Source organism: Lipophrys pholis, assembly GCF_963383615.2.
Source record: "Lipophrys pholis genome assembly, chromosome: 14".
In the NCBI taxonomy this organism is placed as follows: Eukaryota; Metazoa; Chordata; class Actinopteri; order Blenniiformes; family Blenniidae; genus Lipophrys; species Lipophrys pholis.
Genome location: NC_137633.1, coordinates 24,715,606 through 24,731,184, shown reverse-complemented (window position 1 = coordinate 24,731,184; position 15,579 = coordinate 24,715,606). Strand labels below are relative to the sequence as shown.

Here is a 15,579-nt window from a genome sequence, read left to right as displayed (position 1 = left end):
CACACCACACACCATCACACATCACACACATCACACACCATCACACATCACACACCACACACATCACACACCATCACACACCATCACACATCACACACCATCACACATCACACACCATCACACACCACACATCACACCATCACACATCACACACCACACACCATCACACATCACACACCATCACACATCACACACCATCACACACCATCACACATCACACACCACCACACATCACACACCATCACACACCATCACATCATCACACCATCACACACCATCACACATCACACACCATCACACATCACACACCATCACACACCACACCATCACACACCACACCATCACACACCACACACCATCACACACCATCACACACCATCATCACACCATCACACACCATCACACATCACACACCATCACACATCACACACCACACCATCACACACCACACACCATCACACACCATCACACATCACACACACCATCACACACCACACCATCACACACCACACACCATCACACACCACACATCATCACACCATCACATCATCACACCATCACACCATCACACCATCACATCATCACACCATCACATCATCACATCCACCCTGCCCATATGTCTCAGAACCCAGGAAACCGGTTGAGGTGAGTGTGTTGTGATGAAGCTGCAGTGCAGAGTAGAGATCAGTCTTCCACAGCAGTGTCAGACAGCCTCTCACTGGGGGGGAGTGAGCACATGTGGATTCAGAATGACACAACATGGAGTCGTACTGCGCAGCAGCAAGAGCTGAGCACTGACGTAATGTGTGTGAGCTCAGTGGGAGAGTCAGGACACACAGCAGAGCCTCGTTTATAAAACACCGCATAGGACCCAAACTAAAAGTGTTCCTGCACCCAAAACCACATAATGACATGCGCCAAAGAATAATGTGACTTTTAAAACTTTGCATATGTACACCCGCATGCACTCTACCTTTTATAGATGATTATAGATTTCCCTTTAATAACCAATCAGTTCTATTCATCGCTCTGGTTCATTTGAAGATGACAGTCTGACATATAAACTTTTGTGCAGTACAGCTTTCGGTGGGACGTCTTTGGTGCCATGAAGGATTTAAAAGCTGGGACTTTGATTCCGTCTCTTTGTGGTTGTAGTTCATGGAGGTCAGCATCTCACTCAGTGTCTTCTCACCAACGCACCTTTATTTATTTAAGCAGGAAATAGAAGGACATTTTAACGGCTCACTAATTTAATTTCAACATGCAGCAGTTGCATTAACCCTGAGCAGATATTTCAGACCAACACAAAATCAATGTTGAGCTTCTGTTGGGAACGGAGCTGGAAGCCATGAGCAACTTTGACCAGTAGGTCAGGGAAAGTAAATAAATAAAATAGATAAATGTTTTATTACAGGTTTGAAAACTGACTTAATAGAAGGGGGCTTGTACCTGGGAAGCCATGCATGGAAAGTATTCATCAGTAGCTTGTATCGCTGTGATGAACACGCACACACACACACACCTTATATAACCCGTCTGTAAAGTCAGGCCCAAGAGGACACAAGGTCTCCAGATGTAATCACTGTAATTGATTACTTCTCATACTAATAGTTTTTTTTATACACACGTGATGCACAACAGTGATTTCCATCTTTGATAAGGAGCCAGAGCAACGTGAGTTGGACACACAGGAGCCTCACCACGACACCAACCCACCACTGTGCGCTACAGCTGCAGCTCCTGCAGAGGAGTAATCGCATCTTTACTTCCACGGCTCATTTTACCCACTTCCATTTACTCTTTCTTGGATTCACATCGTCTGTGAGCTTCTTGTGCTTTCAAAGACTGCAAACCACTGGAATCTTGATTTGAGTTACCTTTCAGGGGGACTGATCCTGTCAGTGCGACAAAGAAAATCAGGGGAGGTCAATTACAGCTCAGAAGAAAAGCCCCCCCACCCCCACCTCTCTCTCTCACACACACACACACACACACACACACACACACACACACACACACACACACACACACACACACACACACACACACACACACACACACACACACACACACACACACACTCCCTGACTCGACCCCTCCGAGCCCGCCCCCGCCGCCGGCTCCTGTTTCCAGCTGTTTCCAAGGCGACCAGCAAGCCATCCAATCAGGAAGCTCCGCCGGGCCACCGGCTCCTGTTTCCAGCTCTGTTTCCAAGACGACCAGCAAGCCGTCCAATCAGGACGCTCCGCTGAGCCAAGCGGGCAATTCAACTGCTTAAAGCCGCAGTGTCCTTTTTCTGAGAGGCGTCGAGGAAGAAAACAGCAAATGTGAAGGACGGGACAGTAAAACACCTCCACACTGCAGTATACAAGTTTTCCTTTTTTTTTTCTTTCCTTTTTATTAAACGTGAATTCACATGGTAGTTTGAGCCTCTCCAGTTCGAGTATCCGCCCACATACAAAGTAGGCATCATTTTGTCATCACATCCTTTTCAACCCAACAAAGAACACATCTGTGTACATATATTCACAAACGGAAAGGACAGTGGATGGTGGTACGTACTTATTTATTAAAAGAGGAGTCAAAGACAGTTTCACACTGGAATGTGAAATCACTGCTGCCCAGAACTTCAAAAAATGTCTTGGCATATAATTAGGTCAGACTCCAAAACCTTTTTATCAAAGACATTTCATATGTAAGACCCACATAAAAATAAACAATATCTGCTTTTTTAAGTGCAAGAAATAAAAAATACAGGTTTGTGGTTAATGTTTTAAAAAAAGAAGGCAGTCTTCAGTCTTAAAATAAAGTTTCATTTCATGAAACAGGAATATGGAATGTTTTTTTTTTGCTTGTTCGAACCAGACCGGCCCTGCGTCAGACCCCTTTTCTGATCTGCAGTCACGTTAAAGATGTTCTGGTGTCAGATCTGCTGATCATCCAATCTCCCATGTGGAGTAATAACATTCAAATTGTGGTATGGATCTGCTTGGGACAGTATGGATCACACCATGAGGTTTGGTATCAGTTCCAGCTGATTAGTTTATTCTCCTGCCTGGACAGGCTTCAGCATCATAACATGAAATGATGTTGACAGTGCACGAGTCTGTTCCTCCATCACTTGCTACAATTGTTGATGGTCTGTGTCTTAAGAGGATATATTGCACAAAAAAAATTAGAAGGGGGAAAAACAGTATGTGCCATAAAAAATACCAAAATCCAGTTTCACACCTGCGATCGGGACCCATCCACATATCACCAGTATGATATACATAAACTCCTAACTTTACTATATTACAGTACATATACAATCTTGAAACTAGTTCCAGCTCTGAGGTATGTCTTCCCCATGACGCCATTGTATGTCTACAAATACTCAACAAATCTGCTCTACAACTGTACAAAACCTAGTTTAAAATCACAAGGCATTTTTGATGCAAGTTTTAATTTAACTTAATCCTTAAAACCAGGACTCCCTTGCATGCTAAAAACAAATGATAAAGGGAACAAGTGCCTGAAACTCACTGAAAGCACAGTAAGAACGTTCCCTTTCAACTGTACAAAAATATGCCTGAAAATATCTTACTTTCTTTTAAAAAGATGAGGTCTGTTATGTATCAAAAGGTTTCCTCCGGGACTCTGCAGAGGTTCCACCAGGAGGTAAACGGAATCAGTTACAAAAAACAAACAAGCAGAAGTTAAAGGAAAATCCTGAACAATCGTCAGTTCACAGATTTGCTCTGAGTCAGTCCACAGTCCGTGATCAGCTCCCTGCAGGTTTAGTGTGAAGAGGACAAGATGCATAGAAGGTCACGTGTTCTTCCCTTTGTGGTTCAGCTGAGTAGTAAATGCAGACCCGGGAAAATCCAGAAAACCCTGTCATGCTGCCAGATTTAAAAAAAAAAATCAAAAAAAAAAAACGTCTGCAGACTTCACTCTTGTATTCTTTTTCATTACCAGCTTCAGGAGCATCTCTTTCCTCCAGCTGCCCCCCCTTCAGAAAGCCACAGGGGGAGGGGGCCACCGCCATCTGTTATTACCGCTGTTATTACTGAGGCTCAGTAAGTGAAGACCAGGTCGGAGAAGTTGGCCTCCAGCCAGTCTCCAGCGATCATCTCGCTCAGCTCAGGCGTGCAGTAGTCTGGGAACTCGAAGTGTGAGCCCAGGCTGCCCTCGCTGAACGAGTCCAGGTCCTTATCCACCAGAGACAGGGACAGGTTCCCACACCCGGGGTTCCCCAGCTCCGAGCCGGGGGCGCTGGGGGCGAAATTCAGGCTAAAGTCAAAGAGCAGGTCGTCCGTGTCCTCCCCGGAGCTGGAGGAGGAGCAGGAGGAGGAGGAGGAGGAAGAGGAGGAGGAAGAGCAGGAGGAGGACGTGGACACCGACCTGGAGGATGCTGGTGAGGCGGAAGCAGCGTGCAGCGCGCCCTGCAGTCCGCTCTGCTTCGTGATATTCTTGATGTTGTAAAACAGTCTGCTGCTCCGCACCTCCTCGTACATGCTGGTTCCGTCCGACTCGGCCGACGAGCTCAGCGTCGGGCTCGCGGGCACTTTGGCCACGTTGTAGGGCCTGATGCGCTCCTCGTCCCGGGCCCCGGCGCGGAGCCCCGTCCGGTAGTCCTCCTCGTAGTCTTCGTCCTCGTCCTCGTCGCTGAGCTCACTTTTCACAGTCTTTGTAAGTTTGAAACCGGGAAACACGCAGTCCTCCCCGAAGCCGTGCGCGGACTTGGAGCCGCTCTTCGTCTTTATCTTTGCGCACTTCTTGCTGGGAGTCTTTGCTATCTTTGCGCACTTTTCCGGAGACGGTGCTGATGGTTTGGAAGAGTCGAGCTTTGGTTTCTTCTTGGGTCGGTACTTGTAGTCGGGGTAGTCCGCCATGTGTTTGAGCCGCAGCCGCTCCGCCTCGCGGATAAACGGGATTTTCTCGCTGTCCTTCAGCATCTTCCAGCGCTTCCCCAGCCGCTTGGAGATCTCTGCGTTGTGCATGTCCGGGGACTGCTCCATGATCTTTCTCCTCTCGATCTTGGACCAGACCATAAAAGCATTCATGGGTCTCTTGATGTGCCCGGTGGCCGTCTTGCACCAGTCCGGGTTTATGGCCACCGGGCTGCACGCCATAAATTCACTCTCCTCCGAGTCGGTGGCCTCCCTGGACATGCTCCCATCCGTCTCGCTGTTGTCAGTGTGCTGCACCATGCTCCCCCCGGTAAAATCACGCACTGCCAAACGGCTCCGCTCTCTGCTCTGCGTGCCGTGTGTCCGCGTCCCGTCTGCGTAATATCTCTCAAGCTCTGCACTCTTTTTCCAGACTTACAAACTGCCTTCTTAACTAGTTATCAGCCTTTTCTTGTCCCCTGCGTCACACACAACCGTCCAATGGCGCTTCTTCCACTCCGCCCAGCAGACTCCATCCAAGACTCCCCTTAACCCTTTATTCCGCCCCCCGAGCGCGTCGGAGTGGAGGAGGTGGGATCTGTGCCACACGGTGTCTGGGGCAACACGCCGGGCGAGACAGGCATATTAAACACTGCACATTGAGCCTGTGTGCTCTCATATCAACATTACGCTCCAAGCCGCGCACACCATCCTCCAGACAGGGTGCGTCCTGCTCCGTTACCGGAGAAAATACAGCCTCCACAACAGGCTGCGTCCTGCTCCGTTACCGGAGAAAAGGCAGCTTCACGGCCATTCACAGAAAAATGCAGACTGATTGATTTTCTCCTACAGAGGTTGGATACTGAAGGTGGCGCTTGGACTCTGTTCCAGACGTCTGCTGCTTTCTATGAACGGATCTGTTCACATAAACTCTCATTTCACTTCACAATAATCTCGTTAATTAATCACAACAACAATTCAGCTTTTGTTTATTTCTTAGTATTAATCAGAAGGAAAGAAATAGGTCAGTAGTACATCCTGCTGTCTAAGCTCACCCCCCCCCCCCCCCCCCCCCCAACACACCCACCCACACACACACACACACACACACACACACACACACACACACACACACACACCTCATGCATACCAAATGATGATTCATGGGTTTATGGTTTAGTTTGAATCTTAAAAATCATAAAATTAATGTTTTAACTGATGTTCTTCCTCAAGAGGAATGAACACACTCAGAAGGAGATGGTTGGATGGATAATGGATGGATGGATGGATGGATGATGGATGGATGATGGATGGATGGAGGCTCCCTGCTGAGTGGAGCAGTGTCAAGAGACAGTGGAGCATGAACCCCCCACCCCCACCCTCCCACCCACCCCCACCCTTCCCTCTGGGTGGCAGCCAGCAGTTGCGGTACACTTGGCGGCTGGGCGATAAGGCTTTTCTTTTTTCTGTCTCTGCTTCGTCCCCTAGAGGGCAATCGCTTACCCCTAGAACCCTCCCCCACGCAGCCGCCCAGCCAGCTGGGCTTTACTGAGCGTCTCCTGATACAGATACTCCCGCCTAGCGAGGAGAGCCGGCAGGGGGAAGGAGGGAGGGAGAGCCAGAAGGGGGAAGGAGGGAGGGAGGGCCAGAAGGGTGAAGGAGGGAGGGAGAGCTGGCAGGGGGAGGCAGAGGGGAAGTACCAGAGGGTGGAAGGAGAGCCGGGAGGGGGAGGGAGGGTGGAAAGGAGAGCCGGCTGGGGGAGGAAGAGAGGGAGTACCAGAGGGTGGAAGGAGAGCCGGGAGGGGGAGGGAGGGAGGGAGAAACGGAAGGGGGAGGGAAGGAGGGAGAGCCAGCAGGGGGAAGGAGGGAAGGAGAGCCGGAAGGGGAAAGGAGAGCCGACAGGGGGAGGGAGGGAAGGAGAGCTGGCAGGGTGAAGGAGGGAGGGAGCTCCGGAAGGGGGAGAGAGGAGAGCTGAGATGGAGGATGGAATGGCGGAGCAGCGAAGCTGCTGCTCTCCGTGGTCTCCCAGACAGACGTTAGACTGAAATGCTTTATCATGACCACTGAGTGCTGATTAAGCATTATCAGATACCTGTGTCAGAGCAATGGTCTCAAGAGGCTGCACATGCACATGCACATGAACATTCACACGCACATGCACATGCACATGCACACGCACACGCACACGCACACGCACACGCACACGCACACGCACGTATTATATTAAGCATGTTTGTTTCTGAAGGATCCATGTGACTGGAGCTGATGTGACAGATGAGGTTATTTGAAATGAACTGATAGAGGTATACATTCCTTGCTCAGAGAGGCTGCATATCTGCAGGGACAGCTGTGGAATCATTCCACCACTTCACCACGTCACACTCCGATGTTAAAAATGATCTATTCATGCAGAAACTGCATCACTGTGAGGATTTTACCTACAAAAACATCACATGTGAGAACAGATTGATCACCAATGTCATCCTAGATGACGGTATTGCCTGCCATTTGCAGCGCCGACCTTGTTGCAAGGGTCTGTATCTGAGCCCAGTTTCATGTGTTCATGTGATGACGAGTCCATGCTGGACATGAATCAGAAGCTTAATGATGAGCGTGCAGGTTGGCTGTCCTGCTTATCAGTGTGACTCATTATTGGCTGTGAATGAGGTGCTGGTGTCAGCCCATACAGCCACACACACACACACACACACACACACACACACACACACACACACACACACACACACACACACACACACACCTCCCATGTGATCGGGGTGGGGCGGGGGGGGGGGGGGGGGGCGGGGGGTGAAACATGTTGTATTTTCATTTCATTTTCACTCCAGAGATTACATGTGATTAAAACAGTGAAAAACCAGAGAGCAGCATTATCACTGTGTGATTTCCAACACACTTTCCAATACCCCGAAGGCAGAAGTTTGAAATCCTTATTTGCTGCTTTTTGTGCCAAGGGAGTGGACATTTTATTCCAGAGCGATGAAGTGTTGAATTAAGTGATGGTTTTCATGTAGGGACACTGAAAGAGGGTTTGAGGAGAAACAATTGCCTTTGCATTGCTTATCTAAAAGGCCCCGAAGCAGCTGCCGCTCTCACAAAAGGCCAGTGAAGCGTTAGATCAATACCAACCCTTGCTGGAGGCTATCTGATGCTCACAATGCATGGATCCATCCTCCACAGAGCCCTGAGACAGGTGAGGACTCCTGCTCGCCGCTATCTGATGGCTCCACAATGGTCGGGGAGGGGCGGGAGCAGCGGGGGGCGGGAGGGTAACGGCAGGACAGGAGGAAGCGGGGCTGTTTTGGCAGCACATGAAAATGCAAATGAAGTTTTCAGTTTGGAAACACATTGTGCTCGGGTTACAGTGTTATTAACTGCAGTAGAGTGAATTTATGGAAATCTGCTGCTGTGTACAGAATTCATACAACAAGTTCGAAGAAGCCAAAGACAAAGTCGCACATCCTTCGTCATGGAGGCCTTCAGTTACATCCAGCAGCACAAAGCAACAGTTAACCAGGATGGATGTGATGATTTATGGCTTGTACAATGTTTGCTAGGTACTTAAAGAAAAGCGAGTGGTGTTAAAGTGGCGAGACAATACTGAGACAATGCTGAGACGATACTGAGACGAGCTGTGGCAGCTGGCCCAGCGTTTGTTTTGCTGGCCACTCACAGTCCATTCCTCAGAGATTGTGTTGCCTCCCTCACTGCAGATAAGACGGGCTGGCAGCAGGAGGATCTCTCAGCAGACTGCAGCTTGTTGTTTTACCACTCCAAGGCCATTTCATGCCACGCAGTTGCTTTACATTCTCAACTCAATGCAAATGTATCTCCAGGGTGTCGGGTTCTTTGTTGACCTCCTTGATGTGGCCTCTGTCTCTCAAGGTCTGATGCTTAGCGGATACTTGAGACTGGAGTATCTCATCTGAATGTAAACAGCTGACGTTTGAGTACTGGGCTGAAGATGTTTGTCATACAGATACACAAATACAATCAGGACCGAAGTTGCAGCGCTCTGCGAGTGCCGCTGCTCACAACACTTCATAATTTGTTCCAGATCAGCAAACTTGTGGCAAATTCAACTTTCAGTCAAATCTCAGTAGTTCACACAGTGGACCAGACCAGAACTAACACAGAATTTAAACAGAGGAATTTTAGCAGAAGTGGTAGGACATGTAGTGCATTGTCTTCTTTAATGAACTTTTTCAATACGTAATAAGTTCAATGGTTGAAATTGATATATGAATGAAATTTAAAGAACGCTTCAGTTTTTAAAGTGTGCTATTGTTAACAGTGATCAATAAAATGTCTAAAAACTACATCTTCTGTTTGCGGCTCCTGTTTCCTTGAAAGTTTTGCATTCATCACTTGAACAAATGTTCAACAGTGAGCTTCCTATTTTCTGCAACTCTCTGAACGGCCGGGGCGTCAGCTGAGTCCCCCCACACCACCGAAATCATCGTTCTTAAAAATAATTCCATCCACACGTCACTCTCAACGCGGTTCAGGATGATGTAGTACATATGCCAGGCCTTTAGGTGGCGCTGTAACTCTGACAGAAGAAGACAGTGAGAATCCTCCTGCTCCTCCTGGTATTGCGCAAACCCACCATCTGGCCTTATTAAAGCGACGAGCATCAGCAGCCTCTGCAGCTCGACCTGCAGCAGGTCGTCCGCCATGCTGTTGTTGCTCGGTTATATCATGGAGAATTTCAGGCTGCTAAAAAGCCAATCAGACCAAAACAATGGTTGCATGAAATGGCGTTGTTGTGTGGACAGAGCCTCAGTCTGATGGCAGTTTTCAGAGCTCTGCAGCCATTTCCTGAATTCATCTGCACAGCTAAGATGCTAATTCAGCTAAGTCTTTAGCTGTAAAGTTGTGCTCTCACACTGGTTCGGCAATCTGTTGGTTCAGGTCTCAGCGGGGGGCTTTTCCACCCAAAAGAACCAGGAACTAGTTCGGGGTCAGGGCCAGACTTAGCACCAGTTCTTTGTCTTTCCACCGCCAAAGCCCCTGTCAAACAGGGGCTAAACCGGTGCTGAGCTGGCCCCACATCGTTGCTGGGCAAGAGCGGAGCCAGACCGGGGCCAGACGCATCATTAGGTGGGGGCGGAGTTATCGCTGGAGTTATTGCTTTCTACAAGGTGCAAGCAAGGTTGAACCGGCCTTCTGAAAACTACAGCGAACACGGAGCCCCGGAGTGGTTATAGAGAAAAAAATGTAAATAACGCCTGTTACTTTTTTTTTTTTTTTTCATTGCGTCAAGTCATCCAGAGGTCTTGGTTGGACGTTTATACGACGTCCAGACAGGACGTCCTTGCGATGCCCAGCAAAGACACACAAAAATCTTTTTTTCTGGCCTCCCTGAAGACGTCTCAAAGACGGAAGGAAATTATGTCTCAACGACGTCATCTGGACCACTGTTGCTCTGTGGGAAGTTACGCTCTGTTACCATGTTTCTCCTTCTTCTCTTCCTCCTCCTCCTGTCCCTCCTTCTCTTTCTCCTCTTGTTCCTCCTTCTCATCATCATCAACTTCCTCCTCCACCCACCTCTTTCTCCTCCTCTCCCACCTTTTCCTGTTTCTCATTCTCATTCTCCTCCTCCTCTTCCTGTTCTTAGTCCTCCTCCTCCTCCTCCTTCAAAGACCCTGCAGCTGGAGGGTAGAAAGGTGTCAGGGTATCGAGCCGTGTGTCATGAGCAGGGCTGTTCACTGCCGGACGTGCAGTGGCCAGGGTCTGAGCAGCTGGTGGAGGGTGGGGCCCCTGGTGGGGGTGGGGCCCTGGTGGGGCCCCTGGCTCAAGGTTCTGGGAAGTTTCTTTCGTCCAGTGAGAGGCAGGGTGAGGGTTGGTGTGTGTTTTTCGACAGTTCACACTACACGTTGTGTGAATCCCTGCGGCCTCTCAACAGCTGATGACTGTTTGAATCATACAGAGAGCTTAAGAGTTTCCCTCTCTGTCTTTCCGCACAGTACCTCAGAACCCGCCATGGCCGGAGGAGGTGACTTCCCCAGCAGCAGGTACAATGTGTTCCACTGTCAACATGTGTCCAGAAGCTCCGGCCGTTTCACTCCTGTAATGTTACAGCAGCAGCAGCAGTGCTGGTGTATTGTACCCGGCACTGTGTTAATAAAGTGGTGTGAAGACGAGGCCTGCGGCGCTCAGCCTCTGTAATGAGGGTGTGTTTAGTCTAGAGACTGGAGGACTAATGCTGATGGATTGAATGGCTAAAGGTCAGGGCTCCTCTCACAGGCTGCAGGAAGCTACAAGAACTCTGGAAAAAGTTCCATTCCTATATTAATAAGGTTCAATGCATGACATGGGTGGAGGCATTGAAAGGTTGGGTGGAGGGTGTGAGGGGCTGGGTGGAGGCATTGAGGGGCTGGGTGGAGGCTGTGAGGGGTGAGCGGAGGCATTGAGGGGCTGGGTGGAGGCTGTGAGGGACTGGGTGGAGGCTGTGAGAGGCTGACGGAGGCTGTGAGAGACTGGGTGGAGGGTGTGAGGAGCTGGTGGAGGCTGGGTGAAGGCATTGAGGTGCTGATGGAGGCTGGGTGGAGGCTTTGAGGGGCTGGCGGAGGCTGGGTGGAGGTTTTGTGGTGCAGGGTGGAGTTGGCGGAGGCTTTGAGGGGCTGGTAAAGGCCGGCTGGAGGATGTGAGGTGTGTGGAAACTGGGTGAAGCTGATGGAGGCTTTGAGGGGCAGGTAAAAACTGGGTGGAGGCTGGGTGGAGCTTCCACTCTGCTTCTTGTGCTCTGAAGGTTGATGTCAGAAACACATGTTGCTCCGATCAGTCGCCACGATCACAACCTTCACTTCACTTTCTACTAAATTCTTCTTCGACTCAACAATAGACTGCAGTCTACTTCTATATTTCTATGTTCTCCAGGTCTTCTTCTGTGTCTTTTGGTGTATCTGGTCAGTCACAGCGCCACTCAGGGCTTGGCATATGTACTACATGCCCTTAGATCTCTTGTTGAACGTGTTCATAGTGATGTGTGGATCAAATTATTTTTGAGAACGCCGGGGAGAAAAAAAGATGATTTAAGCTCGTGTGGACGGGGCCAGAGTTGCTTGAAAATGTCTGAAAGCTCTCCAGTTTAACTTCCGGGCCGCTCTCCTTCACTGCTTCATCTCTCTGTGATCGCCTTCATTTGGAGGCCTTCAGGTTTCCACGAGGCTGAAGTGCATAACATCACCTCGAATGCCAGAAAGCCTTGAGCTTTCTTATCAATCATCCAAAGTGTGATAGTTTTTAACAGATGAAAGAAAGAGGTTTATTCCAAAGCTACAGCGTGGCTGAACAGACACAGCGTCATCAGTCAGCCTTTAACCTTGAAAACAAAAACAAGAGGAAAAGGACCCGAGGAGAGACAAACACCTGAAGCAAATCTGAGCATTGCCTCTTGTTTGAACAGGGACCAGATAGATGGGATAGCTCAAAGTTATCAGCAAAGGATGAATCCCCAGCGGAGCCCAGGAGGGCTTTCATCAGTGTACTGCCAGAGAGAAAATCAATTCTTCAAAGTATACATGGTGACATACAACCACAGAAAACTGCAGTTGAGTTAGTTGGAGCGTCTACGACCTCATTCAGCAGGAATCTGGAGGAGGAACCGTCGCTGGTGGCGGGCCAAATGTGGCCCCGCTACGTTATTTGATGTGGCCCGCGACGGCTTAAAGGTCTGATTGTCTTAAAATAAAAACGGTATTGCTCCCGATAGACGCGCAGTGCACGAGCACAAGCCTTGGGGTGCGCGTCTATTGGGAACATGTGAGCGCAGGTTCAAACATTCTATGAAATACGGTAATTACATGAGCCTTTGTAGACACGGAAGTAGTTCTGCTCTTGTGCATATCCAGATTAAGAGGTTCCCCGCGCCGACCCAACGGCGGACAACCCCCGGGAGAAATCGCACGCGGCGGCGAACCCCCCCCCCCCCCATTGAACATCAGGAACTGTTTCTGTTCTACCTGAAGGTCATTTCAATATCAACTTCCTGTGCGGATGGCGGACTGAACACTAAAGCTTTCCTCAAACGTATTTATGCTCTGTGTGCGTCTTTATGCTGTGTGTGTGTGTCTTTATGCTGTGTGTGTGTGTCTTTATGCTGTGTGTGCGTCTTTATGCTCTGTGTGCATCTTTTGAGACCAACGGTGCCACGAAAAGGAGAAAACTTCAGTGGGTGCGTGAGACTTCCTTTTCCTTTGCATTACATATGCACATATAGACGATGTTTTCCGGCTTCAGTCCATATCACAGCCTCCGTCTGTCCTCTCCGCACACTCTCATGCCTTATAAGGATTCCTGAGACAGGCTTCAAAAAGATTCTTAAATGTCCTCTTCTGCACATCCTCCTCATGCTTCTGGGTGTCTGTTAACAGTAAAGGTCGTTGGAGGAGACTCATAGAGGAGCAAACACTGAGTGGTTTGATTGGAAGACACTCCCAAGAACCATTCAGTCTATGGATCACAACCATGACGCTACATTAAACACTCTCCCTCTCCAACCCCCCCCTCTGCCACTCCTGCCACACCCCAGGACAGCGTCTCACCCTCCAGCCCTCCTCACTGTGGAGGGCAGACTGGCCCGACACTTCACTACATCCCTGTGATGATCAGTTGTACTGTCACTACACAGCAGTCACACAGGAGCAGGTATCACCAGGGAGTGAACACCTGTCACCTGCGCACACTGCCGCTGGCTCCTGCTGCAGCGCCCCCTACTGAGCGTTCTGTAGAAATGGCTCTGCGAAATACACGTTCCATTACCAAGAAAACTTTTCTTCCTCAGGACCTGTTCATGAGGGAAAACCTGGACTTCTTCTCCCTCACTGAAACTTGGCTGAGGTCTTCTGAATTTACCTCTTTAAATGAACTCCGCCCCTCAGACTGCAGCTACATCAGCACACCGAGGCTCTCAGGCCGCGCTGGAGGTCTCGCTGTGATTTCTAAAAGACATTTTGACTGCCGGTCAGTCAGCACAGAGACTTTCCCTCCTTTAAACTCACAGTAACAAAAGTTGGCCATGTTAACCCTTGTTACTGTATTTTAATCTACCGACCTTCTGGCCCTTTCCTGTCTGATTCTACTGAGTTCTTATCGTCACTTATAACGTTTGAAAAGGTTTTAATTATTGGGGATTTTAATTTAAACATTGATGATGTTGCCTCTAAGGTTGCCGCTGCCTTTCTGGATCTGGATCACCGAGTCTTATAGCTTTAGGCAACATGTTTCTGGGCCCACACACAAAGCTGGAGTACTTTGGACTCATGGACTCACTATGGAAAACATTGGCCATGAGGATTTACTGGTCACTGATCATAAATGTGTCCTTTTTGGAATTTCCTGTGTTCCGGATATGAAACCACGTCACTCCATGCCTCAATCTAGGCGCATCATAAATAATAATAATAACAAATTGGTTTTATATATTGGTTTTTCTGGACACTCAAAGACGCTTTACATTGCATTATTCATTCACTCCATACTTAATGGTGGTAAACTACGTCTGTAGCCACAGCTGCCCTGGGGCACTCTGACGGAAGCGAGGCTGCCATTTTGCGCCATCGGCTCCTCCGACCACCACCAACCACTCACTCATACAGTGTGTTCACCCAGGCAGTTTGGGGTTCAGTGTCTTGCCCAAGGACACTTTGGCATGTGGGCAGGCAGAGACGGGAGTCAAACCTGCAAACTTCCGATTGGGAGACAACCGCTCTTTATTTGGTGAACATGGCCTGTCAGACTGTGATGGTGTTAAACCCTGGTGGAGCTTTTTCACAGCTCCTCTGTTCTAGACATGGTTGCTCCACTCAAACCTAAAAAACATTCTTCAGTAAAATCCTCACCTCAGATTATAGGGTCAATTCTCTGTCTCAGGCGTCAGTGGAGGAGGACAGAGCGTTTATGGAAATCCACTGAACTACAGGTTCACCGGCTGCATCTTAAGGAATTATTACTGGAACTCAATGAAATGATTCGAGATGCAAGAACAGCATATTTCACCAACCTCATTTCTGCTAACAAAAGAAATTCAAAAGTTCTCTTTAACACCATAAATGCGATAGTCTCTCCTTCCACTCCACAAGTGCCCGTTTCCTCTCAAACTGAGTGCAATAATTTATTAAAATATTCTGTCAATAAAATCAGTGAAATCAGAGCCAAGATCTGCCAGACATCTCACCAACTTCCTGCAGCTGCTCCCAACATCTCAATTTAAACTATTTTCCCGTCTCCTTGGAGGAAGTTACAGGTCTGATGATCAAAATTTAGCCTTCGTATGGCCCCTTTGATTTTCTCCCTCCATCTTTGTTTTTTAATGTTTTTAAATCAATTGGTCCCACAATTGTTGATGTAATAAATCTTTCTCTATCAACAGGCTCGGTCCGGACACTTGTTAAGCAGCTATAATCCAGCCTCTGCTGAAAAGACCCAATCTGGACCCCACCCTTCATATATACTATAGGCCTAATCTCCAAACTGCAGTTTGTCTCAAAAATACTAGAAAAGGTTGTAGCCACGCAGCTTCCATCTGCTGTTGAGGTACATGGTATGTTTGACCCGTTCCAATCTGGCTTTCGTAAACTTCACTCCACAGAATCTGCTCTGACTAAAATCACTAATGACCTTTTGATGGCAGCAGATGATGGGAAATACTCCGTGCTGGTACTTCTGGACCTCAGCTCTGCTG

General features: G+C 48.7%; 1 protein-coding gene across 1 annotated transcript; it reads right to left on the bottom strand.

Moving 5' to 3' along the window:
- Window positions 1-2,402: 2,402 nt before the first annotated feature.
- Window positions 2,403-5,293, bottom strand: sox11a (SRY-box transcription factor 11a). The gene is made up of 2 exons (XM_080480460.1): window positions 4,387-5,293; window positions 2,403-4,257 (listed from the first exon to the last, which is right to left on the bottom strand). Exons 1-2 carry the CDS (start codon window positions 5,193-5,195, stop codon window positions 4,059-4,061), a joined length of 1,008 nt encoding a protein of 335 aa, XP_080336586.1. The 5' UTR covers window positions 5,196-5,293; the 3' UTR covers window positions 2,403-4,058.
- Between the last annotated feature and the right edge of the window lie 10,286 nt (window positions 5,294-15,579).

What these genes read in the sequence shown, in the direction of transcription:
- sox11a (XM_080480460.1), bottom strand. Translation starts at nt 5,195, where the DNA reads ATGGTGCAGCACACTGACAACAGCGAGACGGATGGGAGCATGTCCAGG. An exon ending in GCCTCACCAGCATCCTCCAG is followed by an intron (nt 4,258 to 4,386) that starts GTCGGTGTCCAC and finishes TTTCGCCCCCAG; the next exon opens with CGCCCCCGGCTCGGAGCTGG.